Source organism: Oncorhynchus mykiss, chromosome 10 (genome assembly GCF_013265735.2).
Source record: "Oncorhynchus mykiss isolate Arlee chromosome 10, USDA_OmykA_1.1, whole genome shotgun sequence".
Taxonomy (NCBI): domain Eukaryota; kingdom Metazoa; phylum Chordata; class Actinopteri; order Salmoniformes; family Salmonidae; genus Oncorhynchus; species Oncorhynchus mykiss.
In genome coordinates, this window is record NC_048574.1 from 9,364,208 (window position 1) to 9,386,697 (window position 22,490).

The window sequence follows — 22,490 nt, forward strand, 5'->3', positions numbered from 1 at the left end:
ATTAAACTGTGCAATCATTGAAAACAAACACCCACACACACACACATACAAACACACACACGTGACCATTCACTCAGCAATAGCATGAAAGTGTCTCTATGCATGACACAAGTGTATAGTATGTCCAGGCTATAGAGATAGATAGAGGACTCATCTTTGTATCTGTGCCCTTATTATTGATTTATTTTACTGTTATTTTACCAGGTAAGTTGACTGAGAACACGTTCTCATTTACAGCAACGACCTGGGGAATAGTTACAGGGGAGGAGGGGGAAGAAAGAGCCAATTGTAAGCTGGGGATGATTAGGTGACCGTGATGGTATGAGGGGCAACTTGGGAACTTATAGTGTATGTAGCATATGTGACAGCATGGGCATATAGCGTATGTGACAGTATGGGCATATAGCGTATGTGACAGTATGGGCAGAGCCACTCAAATCAAATAAAAAATGTAATCAAATTCTATTCATCATGTTCGTAAACAACAGTGAAATGCTTACTTACGGGACCTTCCCAAAAAAGCAGAGAGAAAGAAAATAGAGACATAATATAAAAGTAAAACAAGCAATAATAAAAGTATTAATAGATTCACAACGAGTAATGATAACCTGACTACATACACTGGGTACCAGTACTGAGTAATGATAACCTGACTACATACACTGGGTACCAGTACTGAGTAATGATAACCTGACTACATACACTGGGTACCAGTACTGAGTAATGATAACCTGACTACATACACTGGGTACCAGTACTGAGTAATGATAACCTGACTACATACACTGGGTACCAGTACTGAGTAATGATAACCTGACTACATACACTGGGTACCAGTACTGAGTAATGATAACCTGACTACATACACTGGGTACCAGTACTGAGTAATGATAACCTGACTACATACACTGGGTACCAGTACTGAGTAATGATAACCTGACTACATACACTGGGTACCAGTACTGAGTAATGATAACCTGACTACATACACTGGGTACCAGTACTGAGTAATGATAACCTGACTACATACACTGGGTACCAGTACTGAGTCGATGTGCAGGGGTACGAGGTAATTGATGTAGATATGCACATATAACCAATCTTATGGCTTGGGGGGGGCGGAAGCTGTTCAGTGTCCAGTTGGTTCCAGACTTGGTGAATCGGTACCGCTTGCCATGCTGCAGCAGAGATAACAGTCTATGACTTGGGTGACTGGAGTCTTGGCCATTTTTAGGGCCTTCCTCTGACACCGCCTGGTATAGAGGTCCTGGATGGCAGGGAGTTCATTCCCAATGACGAACTGGGCCTTACGCACTACCATCTGTAGCCCCTTGCGGTCGAATGCCGAGCGGTTACCGTACCAAGCAGTGATGCAGCCAGTCAAGATGCTGTCTATGGTGCAGCTGTAGAACTTTTTGAGGATCTGAAGGCCCGTGCCATATCTCTTCAGCCTCCTGAGAGGGAAGAGGCCTTGTCGTACCCTCATCACGACTGTGTTGGTGTGTGTGGACCATGACAGATCCTTAGTGATGTCCTCCTCCACTACATCCCTGTCGATATGAATGTGGTGGACTCGCTCGGCCCTCCGTTGCTGACGTTGAGGGAGAGGTTTTTGTCCTGGCACCACATTGCCAGGTCTCTGATTTCCACCCTATAGGCTGCTTCATCGTCATCTGTGATCAAGCTGTCGTGTAGTCTACAAACTTAACGATGGTGCTGGAGACGTGCTTAGCCACGCAGTCGTGGGTGAACAGGGAGTACAGGAGGGGGCTGAGCACGCACCCCTGAGGGGCCCCCGTGTTGATGTTCAGAGTGACGAATGTGTTATTACCCACCCTCACCCCCTGGGCGCGGGCATTCAGGAAGTCCAGGATCCAGTTGCAGAGGGAGGTGTTCGGTCCCAGGGTCCTTAGGTTAGTGATGAACTTGAAGGGCACTATGGTGTAGAACGCTGAGCTGTAGTCGATGACCAGCATGCTCACACAGGTGTTCCTTTTGTCTAGGTGGGAACGGGCAGTGGAGTGCAATAGAGATTGCGTCATCTGTTGGGGCGGTATGTGAATTGGAGTGGGTCCAGGGTGTCTGGGATGATGGTGTTGATGTGAGACATGACCAGCCTTTCAAAGCACTTCATGGCTACAGATGTGAATGCTACAGGGCGATATTCATTTAAACAGGTTACCTTGGCGTTCTTGGGCACAAGGACTATGGTCATTTGCTTGAAACATGTAGGCATTACAGACTGGGTCAGGGAGATTTTGAAAATATAATTGGAGTCTATCTCCATTTTAAAGTATTCAATTTTCTTATTCACAAATGACTGATTCCTCCTGATGACCCGGTTGTGCATGACTCCCACAGGGTCACCAGGAAGGATCAGCCAATGAGGTTGGACTACATTAAAATGGTGGAAGCCCTCCACGGCACTGCACATGTCCTCTATCACTGGAGTCCTCTATCATTCTCTATGGTCCAGGCTGACAAAAATGGATACATGGCCAGTGGAGGAAAGAGTACCCTATTGTCATACTTGAGTAAAAGTAATGATACCTTAGTATTTATTTATTTGTTTATCTAACTAGGCAAGTCAGTTATGAACAAATTCTTATTTACAATGGCGGCCTATCCCAGCCAAACCCGGACGATGCTGGGCCAATTGTGCGCCGCCCCACGGGACTCCCAATCACGGCTGGATGTGATACAGCCTGGATTCGAACCAGGGACTGTAGTGACTGACACCTCTTGCACTGAGATGCAGTGCCTTGGACCGCTGCCCCACTCGGGAGCCCTTAGTAGAAAGTAGTAGTGAGTCCTCCAGATCAGAGGCAGTAGGGATGACCAGGGATGTTCTCTGTTTAGTGAGTCGGCCAGATCAGAGACAGTAGGGATGACCTGGGATGTTCTCTGTTTAGTAAGTCCTCCAGATCAGAGGCAGTAGGGATAACCAGGGAGGTTCTCTGTTTAGTGAGTCCTCCAGATCAGAGGCAGTAGGGATGAGCAGGGATGTTCTCTGTTTAGTGAGTCCTCCAGATCAGAGGCAGTAGGGATGACCTGGGATGTTCTCTGTTTAGTAAGTCCTCCAGATCAGAGGCAGTAGGGATGACCAGGGAGGTTCTCTGTTTAGTGAGTCCTCCAGATCAGAGGCAGTAGGGATGAGCAGGGATGTTCTCTGTTTAGTGAGTCCTCCAGATCAGAGGCAGTAGGGATGACCAGGGATGTTCTCTGTTTAGTGAGTCCTCCAGATCAGAGACAGTAGGGATGACCAGGGATGTTCTCTTGATAAGTGTGTGAATTGGACCATTTTCCTGTCCTGCTGAGCATTCAAAATGTAACGAGTACTTTTGGGTGTCAGGGAAAATGTATGGAGTAAAAAATATATTATTTTCTTTAGGAATGCAGTGAAGTAAAAGTGAAAGTGGACAAAAAATATAAATAGGAAAATAAAGTACAGATACCCCAAAATAACGACTTAAGTAGTACTTTAAATTATTTTTACTTAATTAAGTACTTTACACAACTGTCCATGGCAAACATCTAGCAGTTGAGTTCATGTGCCACCTGTTGGTCAAACAGAGAGATGGCATAAGGATCACACTGTGGTCAATGCCATTGTTCTACATGCTGGATCTGATTGTAATTGACACATGGTTTTAATCATTTCTCTAGTTCACAAAATATCGCCTATAGATTATTATTTTTTAAGTATTAATTTTAGGAGTTTGTCCAGAAGGCCTATACAACCTGCACCACCAACATGCATCAGTCAAACTCAATAGCCTTAATGCTGTCATTTCAAATAGGCCTGCCCTGATCTTCCCAGGATATAAAACGCGTAGTTCAAATCCTGTAATAATGTACATCTATAATATAGCTGTTACATAGAATATCCACCAGAAGTTGATTTTAGTTGAATGTTGTCTGGGGGCGCTGTCAAAACACTCCCCATTCCAGATTTTCTCCACGGTACCAACAGGGAGAACCGCGTGTGGTTGTCTGACCAGGTTCCATTGAGTTGACGGGAACACATCACAGGGGGGGGAATGAAGAGGGGCGTCGAAAAAATCTAGAATTCAAACTCAACATACCAGTCTTTGGGTTGAGTTCATGGATCTGTGACGATTAGACTAGGAGTTGATTATTTTGCTGTTATTTTTAATGTTGTTAAAGGTGTAGGGAAACTGTCGGCGAAGATTTGAATCAGCATGCTGCTGGTCTGAAACAAAGGGGTCGGGACTCCGGAGTGTTGCAGTGGTAAAAGCAGGTTGAAAGGTAACATTTTAGTGGATACTAGCCTACAAGTCCAACATGTGACTAGCTTTGCACGTTGTCACTATTCCAACCTCTTTCCAGTATGCACTGTGGTACAGTCATGTGTAGAACAATTCTCCGAAATATCCGATTGGTCACCATAACTTTCTAGTGTGGCGAGGTGAGTTGCCACGCGTGGTAGATTAGTTACAATTTATAAGCACGAATATAAACAATGTATCCGAACATGAGCATGCCTTGTGCAATACAGATGGCGAATGTGAGGTGCTCGCTTTTTTATATTACATTTCTGTGCTGTAGGCTAGCTTACATTTTTTTTGAATTGACCTAAGTGTAATGAAAACTGTTGTACAGTAAGCAATACGCTATAGTATCTGAAATCAATGAGTGCGCACATACAAGTAGGGCACACTAGACTGGCTACCCTACTTAATAAAAACAACTGAACAAAATATGAGTAACGTTAGTCTGTTTGAGTGCATTATTTTGCTGCAAATCCAAATGATTTGGAAACCATAACACATAAAATCATACAACAATTCAAGTGAAACCTGTCAGTTTCCCAAAATTGGCCTTGATGATATAAGTAATGTAGATCGGACAGGTATCTAATGTGTTTCTGCCGCACTGTTTGACGTTTCGTTCAGGGTGGACAGTGGCCACAACTCACCACTGACAAGATGGAGCGGGAGGAGCAGTGGTGGACGTGCCAACTCGCTGCAGACATCCACCAGTCTCTACGAATAAAGGTGAATGTCTCATTCTCTGATCGTTTTTATCCACAGAAAACATGGTGCTTAGTTGAATTTCACAAATACCATCAGAAAATGACGTGTGTGTATCTTATTTGCCAGTAGTGAATTAATATATTCCTGTACTACTTACTGTCTTTGATGCTGAAGTGTGAAATGTCACATGGCCCTCTTGAAGCTTGGGCCTAAACCATAAAGCTTGAGGTAGTTTCCCTGTCTGGTTAGCAGAAACTCTATCACAGCCTTGCCTACAATTGGCTGCGTTTAGACAGGCATCCCAGATCTTTTCACATCAGATCTGAAAAAAAAATATCAGATTTGCGCTGACTGTCTAAACGCAGCCATTTTATGTATTTCAATAAGACCAAGAGATGCGTTTATCTGACCCATGGTATCATTATATATGTTGTAGTTCAGGATTTCCACGACCTATCAGGGATTGACACTTAATGGTTGTGAACAATAATAAACCCAAAGACGGCTTCAAATAGAGATGTATCGATCAGTCATCTTAAATTGTAATTAGTCAAATTGGCCGCGCTATTGTGTGCAAAATGCTGTCCAAATGAGCCGATGCAGCCAGCTGAGCTGAGAGAAGATCTGTGAAGTGGGTTAATGGGTGGAGGGGGTTCATTCAGGGCAGACTGTAATTGTCTGTGTTGACTGGATTAGAGAGCACTGAGGACCTGACGACTCTACTCAGCCTGTTGGCTCTGTAGAACTGTTTGTGTTTGTCTCCTGTTTATGGCACGGCTGTATATCATGCCCACTTCCTGTAGGAGCTGCTAAGTGGAAGCTTTTTGGCTATATGTGGAGCGTTTGCTTTTATGCTAATTTAGGATCTTGCTCTCTTGCCAAAGACTCAACAATGTTAGATCCAGGGGCGCATCTTTCACTGGGGACGTCCACATTCTGAAATGGCATTTTTTGAATGTGATACAAAATGAGGCAACGGTGTGCTTTAGGACCACGCGGACGCCTCAGAGCTTCGAGTAGGCTATTTGGAGTGTTTAACTGACTGGATTAAAAATAATTATGTCCCCCACCCCAACTTCTAAAACCAAAGTTGCGCCCCTGGTTCGATCTGAAGTTCCTCTTGTCCTGCCTGTTACCCAGTAGCCAGATAATGGGGCTGAAGTGCAGCGACAGATAATGGGGCTGAAGTGATGTGACTTTATGCTGACATTACTTGGTCATGGTGAAGAAATACAATCTCCAGAGCTTTGATGTTTACGCTTTTCACCGTTCTAGTTTGAAACCATTGGCAACTACTGGCGAGATCTGATTTTTTATCAGCAGCTATTCAGAAATAGAATTTGACAGGCTTCATGGAATAAATATGTTAGCAAATGGTTGCATTAGAGCTAAATCCAGGTGCTTTTTTCACAATAATGTTTTTTTTTTCATGAGAGCTTTGATGCATCTCCAGGGTAACAGTATGATAAATTGCACAAGCCATTCTTTCCCACAGACCGTTGCTATGGAGGCCTCTCTACCTGTGTCCTCCGTGCTCACCAAAGGCTGTTGAATGTATTAATAGCGCTTCTCTGTATAAAAAGGCACCGTTTGCTGATGCCAGGTTGAATGCCTAGTTTGTTGCTGCACTGTTAATTGCATTTTCACGATAATGCAGTTCACAAGGTTGAAGTAAAACAATTGAAATTGAAAGTGGAACAATAATATTAGTGATTCTGAAGGAACAATTCATTAATACATTCCATTTCACAATTTCACAAGAGTTTCCTGTAAGTGTGATGTCATCAAACCCTTCAGAATCTTTCAAAGTCGTATCACCCACTGCCCCCGGGGGAAAATTAAATACTGACAATCTTGCACAGGAGAATGTTGACCCAATTTGAACTGCATTTCAGAATAGGGTTGTGCCGATATTACAATAAATCCAATATCTTAATATATGACATTGACGATATATTGTGAAGTGCAAGACGATATATGGCGTGGATATCGATTTAAGGCAGCCTCCCGCACCTCTCTGATTCAGAGGGGTTGGGTTAAATACAGAAGACACATTTCAGTTGAATACATTTAGTTGTATAACTGACTAGGTATCCCCCCTTTCATTCAGTTGGACAACTGACCAGGTATCCCCCCTTTCATTCAGTTGGACAACTGACCAGGTATCCCCCCTTTCATTCAGTTGGACAACTGACCAGGTATCCCCCCTTTCATTCAGTTGGACAACTGACTAGGTATCCCCCCTTTCATTCAGTTGGACAACTGACTAGGTATCCCCCCTTTCATTCAGTTGGACAACTGACCAGGTATCCCCCCTTTCATTCAGTTGGACAACTGACCAGGTATCCCCCCTTTCATTCAGTTGGACAACTGACCAGGTATCCCCCCTTTCATTCAGTTGGACAACTGACCAGGTATCCCCCCTTTCATTCAGTTGGACAACTGACCAGGTATCCCCCCTTTCATTCAGTTGGACAACTGACCAGGTATCCCCCCTTTCATTCAGTTGGACAACTGACCAGGTATCCCCCCTTTCATTCAGTTGGACAACTGACTAGGTATCCCCCCTTTCATTCAGTTGGACAACTGACTAGGTATCCCCCCTTTCATTCAGTTGGACAACTGACCAGGTATCCCCCCTTTCATTCAGTTGGACAACTGACCAGGTAGGTATCCCCCCTTTCATTCAGTTGGACAACTGACCAGGTAGGTATCCCCCCTTTCATTCAGTTGGACAACTGACCAGGTATCCCCCCTTTCATTCAGTTGTACAACTGACCAGGTATCCCCCCTTTCATTCAGTTGTACGACTGACCAGGTATGCCCCCTTTCATTCAGTTGGACAACTGACTAGGTATCCCCCCTTTCATTCAGTTGGACAACTGACCAGGTAGGTATCCCCCCTTTCATTCAGTTGGACAACTGACCAGGTAGGTATCCCCCCTTTCATTCAGTTGGACAACTGACCAGGTATCCCCCCCTTTCATTCAGTTGGACAACTGACCAGGTAGGTATCCCCCCTTTCATTCAGTTGGACAACTGACCAGGTAGGTATCCCCCCTTTCATTCAGTTGGACAACTGACCAGGTATCCCCCCCTTTCATTCAGTTGGACAACTGACTAGGTATCCCCCCTTTCATTCAGTTGGACAACTGACTAGGTATCCCCCCTTTATATTGTGACTTTACTCTATGATTGTTATTTTATTGTTGCTCTTTTATTTTTTAACTTTAGTTTATTTAGTACATATTTTTCTTAACTGAGTTGTTGGTTAAGGGCTTGTAAGTAAGCATTTCACTAAGGTTGTATTCGGCGCATGTGACAAATAACATTTTATTTTATTTTTACGAATAAAAACAGTGCAGTTTTATCAGTTAGGATGTGTCAATTTGTTGAACAATTGGTCTACATGTATTAATTAGGCCTTATTTTTTCGGCATACAAATCATATTTTATTGGTAGCGTGAACATCACAGGTGCAGCGAAATGCTGATGTTTCTAGCTCCAACAGTGCAGTAATACCTCACAATACACACAAATCCCCCAAAATAAAAATGAAGAAATATCAGAACTAATATTACATACTAAGATTATTGAGAATGTGACTATAATATTGTAAATAAGATGACACATTTCACAGTCTAGAATTATCTAGTCATTAATGGTGCAAAACAATTCATATCGGATATCTGAATTAGCATATTCTACGATATGCTATTTGAATTAGCATATCGTAGAAGAGGTCTCCCTAAATAACGCCCAACCCTAGAAGACAGGAGAACGTTGACCCAATTGGAACTGCGTGTTGCAGAATATCAAGACCATGCTTTCAGCTGATCAAGAAACAGCTGTAGAGTTCCCTAAATTAAAGCCGTGCTCTACAAAAGGCTGTGTTCAGAGGGTCAGGCCCAAGCCCCTCGCCCCCAGGGAGACAGATGGCTGTGAGACATGTGGCCTGGCTGGCTGGACATGCATAACCATGGGAGACTCCCTGGTTCCCACAGCAGACTTCTTGAATATGAGCTACGTGTAGATGGGAGAGATATATGGACGAGTTGGATTTGGATCCTCGGTGTCTGCTTTTGCCTAGCAACAGTGACCTTGCCAGACACAGAATTAAATAGAGATATGTATGTCAATGTTTCCAGGTCTGAAATAGGATACGTTGTTCACATGGATGTCTGTGGGATGCATATTTTTAAATGAACCATAACATATTTAAAGGTTAGTGGGTTATTTTTTTTCCCTCCAACATTAATGTTAACAATTTTCGTGAAGAGTAGGCTTTTATAGTTGGCGACGGGTCTGGAAGGCATGGGAGAAACAAGTCGCTTAGTTCCAAAAAATATAAAACCAATTCATAATATATTGAGTTATCTTTTAGGCCCATGGTCCAGAATGGGTTGCAATTTCTTGTCAGTGCTTCACATTTTAAAGTGGAGCCTTGGCACATGCTCTTACATTGGCCAGGTCACCTGTGATACAAGTCAGAATTTGACGTCTGTCCGTGTCTGAGGACGTCTGGAGATGAAGTGGAAACCGGCCACTAGGGGGCAACAGTGAGCTCTGTTACCTTCCAGTGGGTTTTGGTTTTGCTCTAGGGCTTTGTGGAAAGGGATGATGGTTGGGCGTAAGCATCTGCTTCTGATTCCAAAGGTTGTATGTTTGAATCCAGCGAAAGAAAGTTGTTTTTTTAATATTTTTTTGTTTTTAAGCCTATCCCAAACCTTTGCCTTTAAATGTTCAGATTTAATGCCTAAACTTAACCTTAACAATGTGGAGTTAATGCCTAACCTTAAACACTTTGAAATTTGATGTTTGAAACAACTTCGAAATTTGACGTTTGAGAAACATGGACGAACGTCTAAATCTGACGTGAGACTGTGAGAGCTTGTAGGTTACATGCCTCCTGACACTTTTGTTTTCTGTATACCCAATTTAACTGTGCAATATCCTTAGTCTCTCTCATTTGTCTTGTCTCCTCTCCTTGTCTCCTCTCCTCAGGAGCTGAAGTTGCCTACCTACAAGGCCCACTCTCCTCAGATCAGGATGCGGCGTTACTTTGCTGACCTGCTGGCTGTCCTCAGTAACCGCTACCAGCTGTGCCCAGCGGCTCGCCACCTGGCCGTCTACTTCCTGGACTTGTTTATGGACCACTACGACGTGGCAGTCCGTCAGCTCTACGTCATCGCCCTCTCCTGTCTCCTCCTAGCCAGTAAGCAAACGGCAACACAGTCGATCCGGTAAAGATGGAGCAGCAGTAAGAACCCTCTAGAACATGTCATCTCATAGTGACTGAAGTACTTCAGTTACATCTGTCCTTGTAAAGGAAGGACATTATATGTTGTTTGTTCTTGTACAGAAAGCTGCATTTTCAACTACACCTGTATATATGTTTTTGAATCATAATTGATGTGAAAAGTAAAGTGGGGATAGTGGAGCAAACCTGTGACTGCGTGGTTAGTCTGAGGCGCCGTGTTTAGTGTGAGCTGTGTGTGTTTAAGAGCCTCGGCCTCCCCCAGACCTCTGTCAGTCACCAAGGGAACTTATCACATGTAAAAACCAGTAGGCCTGCGTTACCCACAACCCTGGCCTGCGTTACCCACAACCCTGGCCTGCGTTACCCACAACCCTGGCCTGCGTTACCCACAACCCTGGCCTGCGTTACCCACAACCCTGGCCTGCGTTACCCACAACCCTGGCCTGCGTTACCCACAACCCTGGCCTGCGTTACCCACAACCCTGGCCTGCGTTACCCACAACCCTGGCCTGCGTTACCCACAACCCTGGCCTGCGTTACCCACAACCCTGGCCTGCGTAGTAATTAAAGTTGTTGAACAGAACAATCACAATGGTGACTTCTAGAGAATAGATGTAGGCCTGACTAACGGAACGGTTGCCGTGGACAGGGTTGCCATGGACAGGGTTGCCGTGGACATTGACAACATTTGTGTTTTAGATTGAGAGGTCTCATTGTTAAGGGCTGTTTCTGCCTTCTGGTGTGGAACAATGATTACCCCTGCACCTCTGAGAGAGGAAGGGCTGCGGGGATGATTTTGCTAACAGAAAAGTGTTAATAAGTACTGTTGGGTCTTTTCAGTGAATGTTGCTGGGGTGAATATATGCATGAATATTTAATGACTTAAAAAAATGAAAAGTGGGGTAATTATTTGCCCCCTTCTCAAACACACATACCCTCCACTGATCTGTTGAATGGGCCTCTCCCTGAGTGCCCAGGACTGGTCTCCAGAGGTCAGGGCTTCTGCTTTGTTAGAGCATCTGACTCTAGGGGGATATGCATGATGAGGATTTAGCTGTGACCAGTGAAAGGGAAGATGGAGGTGTGTGTGTTATGAATTATACATCTTATAAGCAGTCTTTTGAGCACACTCTGTATTTTCTCACACGACCCATAACATGTGTTTGATTTTTCACTCACAATAACACTGTTTCCCATCCAGGTAAGTTTGAAGAGAAGGAGGACTGTGTGCCAAAGCTGGAGCAGCTCAACTCTCTGGGCTTCATGTGTAGTCTGAACCTGTCACTGACCAAGAAGGATCTGGTCAAGATGGAGCTGCTTCTCTTAGAGACGTTTGGCTGGAACCTGTGTATGCCCACGCCAGCACACTTCATAGACTACTACCTCCATGCTGCTGTACAGGACGGAGACCTGCACAACGGCTGGCCTCTCTCCTCCCTCAACAAGACCAGAGCCTTCATGGACAAATACACACACTACTTCCTGGAAGTCTCACTGCAAGGTGAGGAGGAGATAAGGAGTGGAAGTTCATAGTGACAGCAGTGGGTGGTTTAATGGGCAAGACAGATTTCCTCTTTAGTGGGGCCATCCGTTGTTGAGTAAATGTAACTGATGATCTGTGTCTGTGTGTCCCAGACCATGCCTTCCTGGGCTTCCGGCCGTCCCAGGTGACGGCAGCTTGCATCGCGGCGTCCCGCATCTGTCTCCAGATCACCCCCAGCTGGACCACCGTCCTCCGCCTGCTCACCGGATACTCCTGGGACCACCTCACCCAGTGCATAAAGCTGATGCTGCTGTAATACTGCTTTACATAACGTGCTGCACACCCACATTAATCTGACCACAGACCAAGCTGACGGCCATCTGCCTAGACTTCATTTATCGTCGGCCATGTCTGAAGTCAGCAGCTTTTATGTTTGTTGTGTTCTTCCCATGTACGCACTTTTCCTTCATGTTGTGGTGGGTTAATGCAAGGTTAATATTCTACAGCTTTTTCATACTGTCAATACCATTGACCCGTAGTTATTTCCTCTCTGTATATTGATGTTTATGTCCATCAGCTAAAGGTCGTCAAGTAATGATTTGCACTCTTTTTCCTCCCTGTAGTGCCCATGACAACGATGTGAAACAGGCCAACAAATCCAAGTCCAACTCTTCATCTGTCCAGAGCCCTCTCCAACCCCAGGCCCATCCCTCACCCTCCACAGTCTCCTGCTCCACCCTGATACAACCCTCTTCTGGCTCCCAGCAGCTGCTCCTCCAGACAGGCGGCTACCAGCAGCACCTCACCCAGCACTCCACTTCCGTTTCCCAGATGCACATGCTAGGTGAGTCCCAGGCTCTGGGCCCTGTTGGGTCTCGGGACTACCTCCAGTCCCACCAGACAGGGCTCCTCTCAGGCTCGGTTTCTCAGGGAGCCTTCCCCCCTTTCCACAGCCTGACCTCAGGACTGGGCTCCTCCCTGCCCCTCCAGGGACCCATCTCCATGCAAGTGGTCCTTGCTGCAGGTCACTGTCTCGGCCTGTCCTACGGGGGAGGCTTCCTGGGCTCCCATCACGCCTTCACAGCAGGTTGCTTCGACAGGTGACGCCAGGAGAGGGAGGATGAACTGAACCTGGGTCAGTCAGTGTCCTCCACCTGTCCTGACTCCCTGTCCTCCTCCACCTGTCCTGACCTCATCCACCAAGGACGAAGGAAACCAAAAGGAAGAAGCAATGTCAATGCAGATATTGCTGCGGTATTGACCTAACAAAGGTCCTAACTATTTGAAGTGACAAAATATTTTTGATGAGGTGTTTACATACAGTATGTTCTGTTCCTTTCACACGACTGCTTGATCTATACTGAGAGACTGTGAGGGTGGTTTGACCACTGTGATTCTGATATCAACTGTGGTTGTCTGGAGCCCCTGCTTCCACACCATTTCTCTCAATGTGGGACATCTTGTTTTTTATACTAGTATCTTTCAATGCTGCTGCCTTAAACAAAACGATGGCTTTATGATCATGCAAGTGGTCTGTCGTTGGTATTGTTTACACCCGTGGTTCTCAAACCTCTCCTCAGGGACCGCCAGACATTTCACAATTTTGTTGTAGCTCTGAACTAGCTCACCTGATTTACCTATTCAAGGGCTTGAGGATTAGTTGACAAGTTGAATCTGGTGTTAGCTCTAGAATAAATAAAATACCTGGAATGGCTGGGGGTCCCTGAGGAGAGGTTGGAGGACCACTGGTTTACATGAACAATAACATAGATCAGGGTGTTTGACGGATTACTTGGGGGGGGGGGGGGTTGACACAGCTGTGTCAATTAATTCCATTTTTATGTTGTTTAACTTCTACTGGTTAAAGACGTGTGTGTTGTAGGAGAGATGTCTCACTGAGATTTCTGATCTATTCTTTGGCCTTGGCTGGTGTTTTTTAATTTAACCTTTTTATTTAATTAGGCAAGTCAGTTAACAACAAATTCTTATTTACAATGACGGCCTACCCCCGGACGAAGCTGGGCCAATTGTGTGCCGCCCTATGGGACTCCCAATCACGGCCGGATGTGATACAGCCTGGATTTGAACCAGGGACTGTAGTGATGCCTCTTGCACTGAAATGCAGTGCCTTAGACCGCTGTACAACTTGGGAGAAGACTCCGTCTTGTTTTGCTGTTCTGGTGCCACTGCAGGCATGGAGCCATGGTGTCCAGAGGAACAGACACATCTGTCCTCTCAGCAAATCAAACCACAGGGGAGGAAGTGATACTTTACTAGCTAGTCTCCGGGGGGGCGAAGCCACGCTTTCTCCTCAGTTGTCATGTAAATTCTCCTGACTGGTACCATTTAATATGTGTGTCTTTGACTGAAACCCATGCCAGTCACACAGCCCTCTCTGGAACAGCTTCTGCTGCTCTCATTGTCACAAACACCTTGAGCAGTTAATGAAGCCATGAAAATGTTGCTGCACAGGATATCTTGTAGCATCCATCATCTATGTTCTGTATTACTGCTCTGTTGGAGATAGAGACACAAGCATCACGCTGCACCCACGATAACATCTACAAATCTGTGTGAATGTGACCAATAAACGTTGCTTAGCACATACAACTACTGATGTCCTACCTCGGTCACTCTCCCAAGTTTTGTCGCGTTATTACAACAAACCTGCTGTAAAATTCACCTTGCCGGGTCAGATGGACGGAGTTGCCACCAAACATGAGATCCTATAAAATGAGTAAAAATATAGTTGACCATAAGATGTTTTTTTGTGATTTATTGGTTGCCGTGGATACGACCCATTGAATGTCAGTAGGAATATCTCCGACAATTGAAGAGCAGAAGTAAAATAACAAAGTTTGACTTTTTTTATTTGACGCTTACATGGAATATTGGCCGCGTTCACATGCTACTCGGAATTAGGGAACTCTTGACATTTCTGCACGTGTATAACTACAACCAGTCAGTTAGCAAGTGGGAAATGTCAGAGTTTCCTAATCCCGACTAGCATGTGAACGCGACGTGAGCTTGACGTTTGTATGGTGAGTCATGACGCTGTCATTTAGTGACGTCTAAGTCCAGGCAGGCCAGACATGCTGTTACCATTTAGTCAAGGACACGTGGGTCCAGTGTCCGTGTCCCAGGCTTGATGGGGTGAGACGTTTTTGTTTTTTTATAGAGTATTAAATATTTTCCACTGATCACAGCCTGACCCACAATGTCTGTCTGCTTCCACTACTGTTGACAAATGACACGAAGGACCCCACAGGCCTCTAGTTTAGTGGGTCTCAGATAACAAAACCATTCTTCTGCGTACCTTAACTTTGTCCTACCTCAATATATAGTGCAACCCTTGTTTTATCATTAGACCAAATGTTTGTACATTTATATTTGATGTACATTTTTTTTTTAATCTCGTGTTTGTTTGTTTTCTAAACTGTGTTTTGTTAGAATAGATGAGGAGTTCAATGCACCATCAAAGACCAATGTACTGTATCTTGTGTGATCTGTAGCCTAACGGTTGGTCATTTGAGATAAGACTACTTTCAATCACACCGCCATCTAATGTTTTAAAGGTAACTTTTGATTTTATTTTATTTTTTGTTAATGTTTATTAGTACTTGTGTTTTTAACTGCTTGAAGGCAGTGGATTTCTTTACCTTAAATGAAAAGGTTGCAACCACCAACACTTGAAATCCAAGTGGCCCGACTACATCTACTTCGATGGTACAATGATTACAGCTATGTGCAGGAGAAGCACATTGGGGAAGGGAATCAAAAAACAGTGTTTACTCTGTCAAATGAGGTGCAAATAAAACCCCAAACAAATCCAGTCTGGCAGTATCGTTCCTCCACCCTTTGTTTTTGGTCTTTGTCGAGAATATCCGTAGCTAGAGGTGTCGCAAGCCTCTCTGAAGTCGATTAGCATACCCCAAGGGGAATAGTTTAATATGAATGTCTCAACTCATTGCACATGAAAAGGTCTTCGATGGGGGTGAGAGGAGGGGGCTCTACCAATTAGCTCCACCCTCTAGATCAGTAACCTCACCCCGGTCTCTCCTGACGCTCCCTCCCGTCCTCTACAGACCTCAAGACAATGGAGGAGATTCCTATCCCTCATGTCACTAAACAAATGAAGTCAAGACACTGGAGACTATCGATACTGTTGGCGTAACAGGGATTTGTATCTCGCAATGAAAAGACCAATGTGATTAAGGGTAAATAAGAAACTGTATGTGTGAAGAATCATTGCAGATGAAGAATTGTGAAAACATGTTAGTCTCTCTTGAGATACAAACCACAACAGAAAGACACAATGAGGAAGTAGAAGCAATGCACAGGATGTCCTGTGTATAGAGATAGTCAGTTCAAGGGTCTTTTCGTGGAGTTTTGGTTAAACTCCCAACAGGAATTAAATTCAGGAACAATGCATAGACTTTGCCTGTCGGTTGTATGACGAAAGACCGACATACGATGAAGGCAGCTGTTTTTCCCTGGTAATTTTCAGAGCCTTTCTGAGAGGTTTTGTAACATCATCCTTTGTGGCCTGTATTCATTCACCACCGTTTCCATGCTTGGGGGGATCCCGAGTGGCGCAGTGGTCTAAGGCACTGCATCTCAGTGCTCGAGGCTTTACTACAGACCCTAGTTCGATTCCAGGCTGTATCACCACCAGCAGTGATTGGGAGTCCCATAAGGCAGTGCACAATTGGCCCAGCATCGTCCGGATTAGTTTTTGGATCGGAGTAGTTGTAAAATAACAATTTGTTCTTAACTGACTTGCCTAGTTAAATAAAGGTTAAATATAAAATAGGAGTCTTCTAATTTCAGTTGATCACTGATGATAGGAAAGTGAGTGAGAGGTTATAGTAACCCCCCTTCTTTGGACAGCTTGGTAGGGGGTACTGAAGTGGGGACGCTGGGGTGGGCCAGGGGGGTTGGGTAATGGATCATTCTCGCTAGCTTTGTTTACAAAGCAGGGTGGGGGGAGGGGTTGGCTAGCATAGTCCTCGGCTTACCCAGGGGCACTCACTCACCCGAGACATCCTCTTCTCTGCCTATCCTTTTATTGTGTCTATCCCAGAGAGCTTAACGGTTAAATAAGAATGAGGCACAAACCTATTGATTGCTTGTTAATGTTTAATACTAAAACTCAACCATGTACATCTGTCATGGTGGAATGAGAATCAAACTCGTTTCCACATTCTGTTCTACACACTGTTTATTCTTGATGTTATAGGGTTTGAACATTTCTAGCGAATCTTGATAGACTCATTTCAACCTTTCAAATAGTCTGAAGTTACTACTACTGTATATTTTGTGTTGTGTTTAAAGATAGATTGCCAACCGAGTGGTTGTCCCAGGATAAACGTAGTGACATTTGGCAAGACTGAGGTTTTCCTGTGCCCGTTATACATGGCAAATGTCATCAAGCGTAAGAAAGACATTAAGACAAAGGCAACAAGTTGGCCAGTCTCCGTTTATTGGCTCATTATTCAATTAGAGTTGTTAATAACACAGTCACAATATCTTTAGATCTTCTTGCTGGTTCTTTTCAACACGACCGAGCCCACTGTAGAGGTCTAAACAGGGGAGAAAAGACGTTAAACATCACTTGGAACTGCGCAAACTTATTTATCATCTCTCTCCTAATATACACCATCTTCTGCCAAAGTGACACTTTTACCTCGATCAGTTTTCCTCCGCTGATTTCAGATGTGTGGTGGTATTTGGGGAATTTCGTGCTCAGCTTGCCCCCCTCCATTGTAACAGTGGCCTGACACAAAAAATGCTTTTTATTCATACTGTCATTTATTCAACAAACAACCTCAGTTTATTTGATCTAGATGTCATAGATCATGTCGTGCTTCTTACACCTGCATTGCTTGCTGTTTGGGGTTTTAGGCTGGGTTTCTGTACAGCACTTTGAGATATCAGCTGATGTACGAAGGGCTATATAAATACATTTGATTTGATATAATACATGCATCCAAGTTCCCCTAGACATAGATTTATTTTGACGTTTAGCAGACGCTCTTATCCAGAGCAACTTACAGAAGCAATTAGGGTTAAGTGCCTTGCTCAAGGGCACATCGACATATTTTTTCACCTAGTCAGCTCGGGGAGTCAAACCAGCAACCTTTCAGTTACTGTCCCAACATGCTTAACTGCTAGGCTACCTGATCTTCGCTTTGCTATTCAAACCCTCCAAAACAGACAAACTTGCTTCCAGATTTCATGTGAATTTGAATGTCAATATACACATTATGACTGTCTGTCTTGTCCGAATGTCATCTATCTCTACGGCTATTGACCCTGACTACTGACTATATGAGACTTTGACTGTCTGTCTTGTCCGAATGTCATCTATCTCTACGGCTATTGACCCTGACTACTGACTATATGAGACTTTGACTGTCTGTCTTGTCCGAATGTCATCTATCTCTACGGCTATTGACCCTGACTACTGACTATATGAGACTTTGACTGTCTGTCTTGTCCGAACGTCATCTATCTCTACGGCTATTGACCCTGACTACTGACTATAGTGACTATATGAGACTTTGACTGTCTGTCTTGTCCGAACGTCATCTCTACGGCTATTGACCCTGACTACTGACTATAGTGACTATATGAGACTTGAGTGGGAAATACTACAGCAGCTTACACAACGGGCACAAAACTCCCTAATTTCTGATCTAGAGATGTTTACCTTGAACTTTTTCCCCCCGATGGTCTCCATGTCACATTCCTGGTCAATCACAAACTTGTTGGTGACTCTCTTGTTTGTGGGATAGAGCTGGGACCATGAGAACTCATTGCCGTTCTGCACCACCTCAGTGATGAGTTTGTAGTCGCGACCCTTCTCAATGATGTCATCAGGGATGCCTTGGATTACAAAAAAAAGATATAGTTAGACTTGGGGTAATGAGGCTATTTTGAATCATGTGTGTTTTGAATCACATACTATCTATCATATGTGTGAGTACAGATTGAGCACTGTCATTTTTTCCACACCGACACTGCTAATCACCAATGAATGTGAATACATCCCTTTCACTACATTGCATAATCCAAGTTAATTCAAGATGTCAAAACAAACAGTTTCTTTTTATAGGCTCTAGGCTAGTAAACTTGAGTAAATGCCTCACCAACGAGCTTGCAGAATTCTTCGTATCCCTCCTGGGTCTCAGTTTCCCACTTTCCAGCGAAGGCCATGGTGTACGGAGAGTTGATGGGTTGAGCGAGAGGTGAGCGAAAAAATCAATTCCAAGGCAGGCAGGGAAGCATAAGGTACTGAGTGACAACCTGTCCCTCTTTAAATACACACACAGTCACCATCTCCACCCATCTCTCGTGACACTTTTTGGTACAGCACTACCATAACTACACCATAAACATTTATGGTGCCAGCTGGGTAATATGGCGAGTCATCAGAGAGCTGGTGACCATGGGGTCACTCACCTTTCCACATAGTATAGTAGCCTATGGTGAAATACCCACTGCACTGAATGTTAAGCCCTTAGACAACACAACCAGACGTGAACCCGACTGAATAGATTTAACTTTGAACAATATTTCAATACTACATCAAATGACAGCGTAGAGGTCCAAAATGCCTCAAAAAAGTGGACAATATTGTACCGTACAACTCCTTTTTTAATTTGTTAGTGAAGGATGAATCACATTGAGAGTTTACCGACTGCTTCAGTCCAGACCCCTAAGGCTGCCTTACATAGAAACGGGCTCTCTGAATCAACCACCATTTTGTCTTGCCTGTTTAGTTCTCCTCTGTCACTAGGAGTGTTGTTGTAACCCCCTATGGACAGCCACAGAGGTGTACTGTGCATTTTCCACTCTTGACAACAAAAAAAAAGGGCCTGCAAAGCTGTGATGAGTCTAGATCTGGGACTTGGCAGTACACAAGGTCAGCTCGTGTAAGGACAGTAAGCTCTTTAGATCAACAGCCACAACACCAGGGATGATGTCCTGGTGGACATGGGAAAGCACACCTAGCCTCAGACCTTTTCCAAAAAAATGCCCACACCAATGTAATTCAGTGTTCCACTACTCCGATGCTACTCAGAGTAAGTATGTCTTAACACACACACAGTGTGTTTCAGAATTCTAAAGGCGTTTTTGAGGAAGCAACACATACTCCAGGCCATTTGACCCTTAAGTGACAGGGGTAAAACCCATTGCTCATCATATAATCTCTATTGGTGTATATGCCTTTTCAAAATGCAAGCTACAAGATTGTTGCTTTCTGCCCATGTTTTTTGATCCTTCCTTGATTTATGCTCTAATATATATATATATTTTAAATGCTCATTTGAAATGCTTACAACAGTGAGACGAAGTCATCCCTATGTCTATTCGGGTATCAGTTACTCATTGACTGTGTCACCTTTGATTTCATCACTTGAGTCGTTGTTGTACTATGCCATGAGAAACATAAACCTCTTTCATGATTGTATGCTCAACAGTGACCTTCAGCGCTGAGCCAAATAATTTTATTCCCCTCTCAAGGTTGAATCAGTTTGAAGAAGGTAAAACACAGTGAAACATCAACTTTTATAGTGCACCATACTAATTCAAAGTACAACTTCCGAGTGGCGCAGCGGTCTAAGGCACTGCATCTCAGCGCTAGAGGTGTCACTACACACCCTGGTTCAATCCTGGGCTGTATCACAACCGGCTGTGTATTAGGAATCCCATAGTGTGGGTGCACAATTGGCCCAGTGTCGTTAGGGGAGGGTTTGGCCGGGGTAGACTGTTGTAAAATAAGAATGTGCTCTTAACTGACTTGCCTAGTTAAATAAAATGACAAATGTCTTACAAATCAGAATTAATCTTTGTAAGTAGGTGCTCTTATTGATAATCTGTCATTCACACAACTGACACAACTTTGTCCATAAAATATGGCCTATATTCTCATATTCCATAGTATGCAATCTGCAAGGTCTTTCAGCCAGGAGTATGGCACATTTGTGCTCTCAAACCTTATAGCATGTAGTATCTGTGGCGTGATTGTATCTGTCTGATTTCTTTGCAAAGTACTAATAAACTATTTGAATATGTCCACATTTCCTCAACTCAAAATGTAGTTCAGCTGCCTAGTCAAATCATTTATCTCCCATCCACCCCAATGGTATTTCCTGCTGAGATGCTCTCACAGTGCTTTTCCGAGGGAACACCGTTGACCAAACACTATCAGTTTGATCAACAGCCAGAGCTGCTATAAAAAAAATTACTACAATTCTGTATCCATTGAATAACACAGAACAGGGATATACAGTAGTTTGCATTGTATTTCTACAATTGATCCATTCAAACACTTTTTATGTAGATGACATAAATGGTAGAGCTGATATGACCCTTCGTTTTTTTGGCATCCTGTTTTCAGAAACGGAGAAACTGTAGCATACAGTTAGACCTTCTGGTAAATGGGGATTCTATAGAGACATACAAACAATGTGAGAAAATAAGATTACAAAATACAAATGTGCAATTATGGCCTAGGACCTTGAAAACCTTTGCACCACCCAGTAATCCTGGAGCTGAGGCTCCACCGAGGACTTGAGCCATTGATTGTGCCATTTGTTGTGGTTTGAACAGTAATTGGAGACTGCTCAAAGTCATTGCAGGCATTTTACTGTATATTGTGTTTGCTCTCAGATTTTTTTTTACTAGAGTCCCTTCCTGGTGAATTTTCAGTGACTTATGTTAAACGCAATGCATGGAGTGTGACTCTGAATTAATTTTTTTGAAGGGAGGGATAGAACTGCCCCAGTAGAGATGCCATCTAACACCCAGGAAGTTACGATTCAAACTCCCATTAGACATCTCTCCGAGTGTCATAATGTCAAAATACGTTTTTTTACTCATCAAATATAGAGTTTCGCTGAGCATCTAGCTTCATTTAAGCCAGTAATGTTAAAGCCAGTAATGTATTGTAACGACCCAGGGTCATTACAGTATGAACTTCCAAAACAAAATAGGAAATTACCAAGCAACAGAAAATATGCCTATTCGGCACCACCGATCACTCATTACTGCCAATACAGGAAGGCTACAACAGCTAAATGTTTTATTTATGTAAGCTTCATTTAACTAGGCAAGTCAGTTAAGAGCCAATTATTGCTTACAATGACGGCCTACTCCGGCAAAAACCCTAACGACGCTGGGCCAATTGTGCGCCTCCCTATGGGACTCCCAATCACGGCTGGTTGTGATACAGCCTGGAATCGAACCAGAGTCTGTAGTGACGCCTCTAGCACTGAGATGCAGTGACTTAGACCGCTGTGCCACTCAGGAGCCCAATACACTGTTTTAGAAGTACATACCGGAGTAAATTAAGTTAGTTGCTCAACGAAACTCCATATTTGACATTAAAACGCTTGCAAAGCTGTCTATTGGGAGTTTGAATCGGAGCTTCCTGGGCGTTAGACATCTCTAACGCACAGATACTGGGTCAGTATTGAACCAAAGTCAAAGGTCCTAATGTCAATGGGCCTACTGTAAATGTTGTAACATTGCTGCTTGAACATCGCTGGTGCCTAAAATACAATACAATATCGCCCCTTGTGGCAAATGTTTACAAAACCAGACAAAGGGAGCCAATTACAAAAGTGTTTCCAGGGGTTTCTGTTGAATGACGTGGACATTGACCAGTCAACTACAACTTTGTAGTTTGCTGGCCAATCCCAAGTGGTCTTTGGTTTCAAGTAGGCGGGCTCTATCGCTATCA

General features: G+C 43.9%; 2 protein-coding genes across 3 annotated transcripts; one reads left to right on the plus strand and one right to left on the minus strand.

The window, feature by feature from the left end:
* Positions 1-3,853: 3,853 nt before the first annotated feature.
* LOC110533395 (cyclin-J) lies at positions 3,854-17,276 on the plus strand. 2 transcript variants are annotated; one of them, XM_021617548.2, is made up of 6 exons: positions 3,854-4,269; positions 4,917-5,018; positions 10,002-10,212; positions 11,459-11,758; positions 11,893-12,052; positions 12,364-17,276. In XM_021617548.2, exons 2-6 carry the CDS (start codon positions 4,950-4,952, stop codon positions 12,842-12,844), a joined length of 1,221 nt encoding a protein of 406 aa, XP_021473223.2. In that variant the 5' UTR covers positions 3,854-4,269; positions 4,917-4,949; the 3' UTR covers positions 12,845-17,276. The 2 variants fall into 2 exon arrangements, with proteins under 2 accessions (XP_021473223.2, XP_021473224.2); XM_021617549.2 differs by lacking the exon at positions 3,854-4,269 and adding an exon at positions 4,282-4,429.
* Positions 16,862-19,098, minus strand: LOC110533407 (gastrotropin). The gene is made up of 4 exons (XM_021617566.2): positions 18,892-19,098; positions 18,453-18,628; positions 17,427-17,516; positions 16,862-17,322 (listed from the first exon to the last, which is right to left on the minus strand). The coding sequence occupies exons 1-4, from the start codon at positions 18,956-18,958 to the stop codon at positions 17,272-17,274; spliced, it is 384 nt and encodes a 127-aa protein (XP_021473241.2). The 5' UTR covers positions 18,959-19,098; the 3' UTR covers positions 16,862-17,271.
* Positions 19,099-22,490: the final 3,392 nt, after the last annotated feature.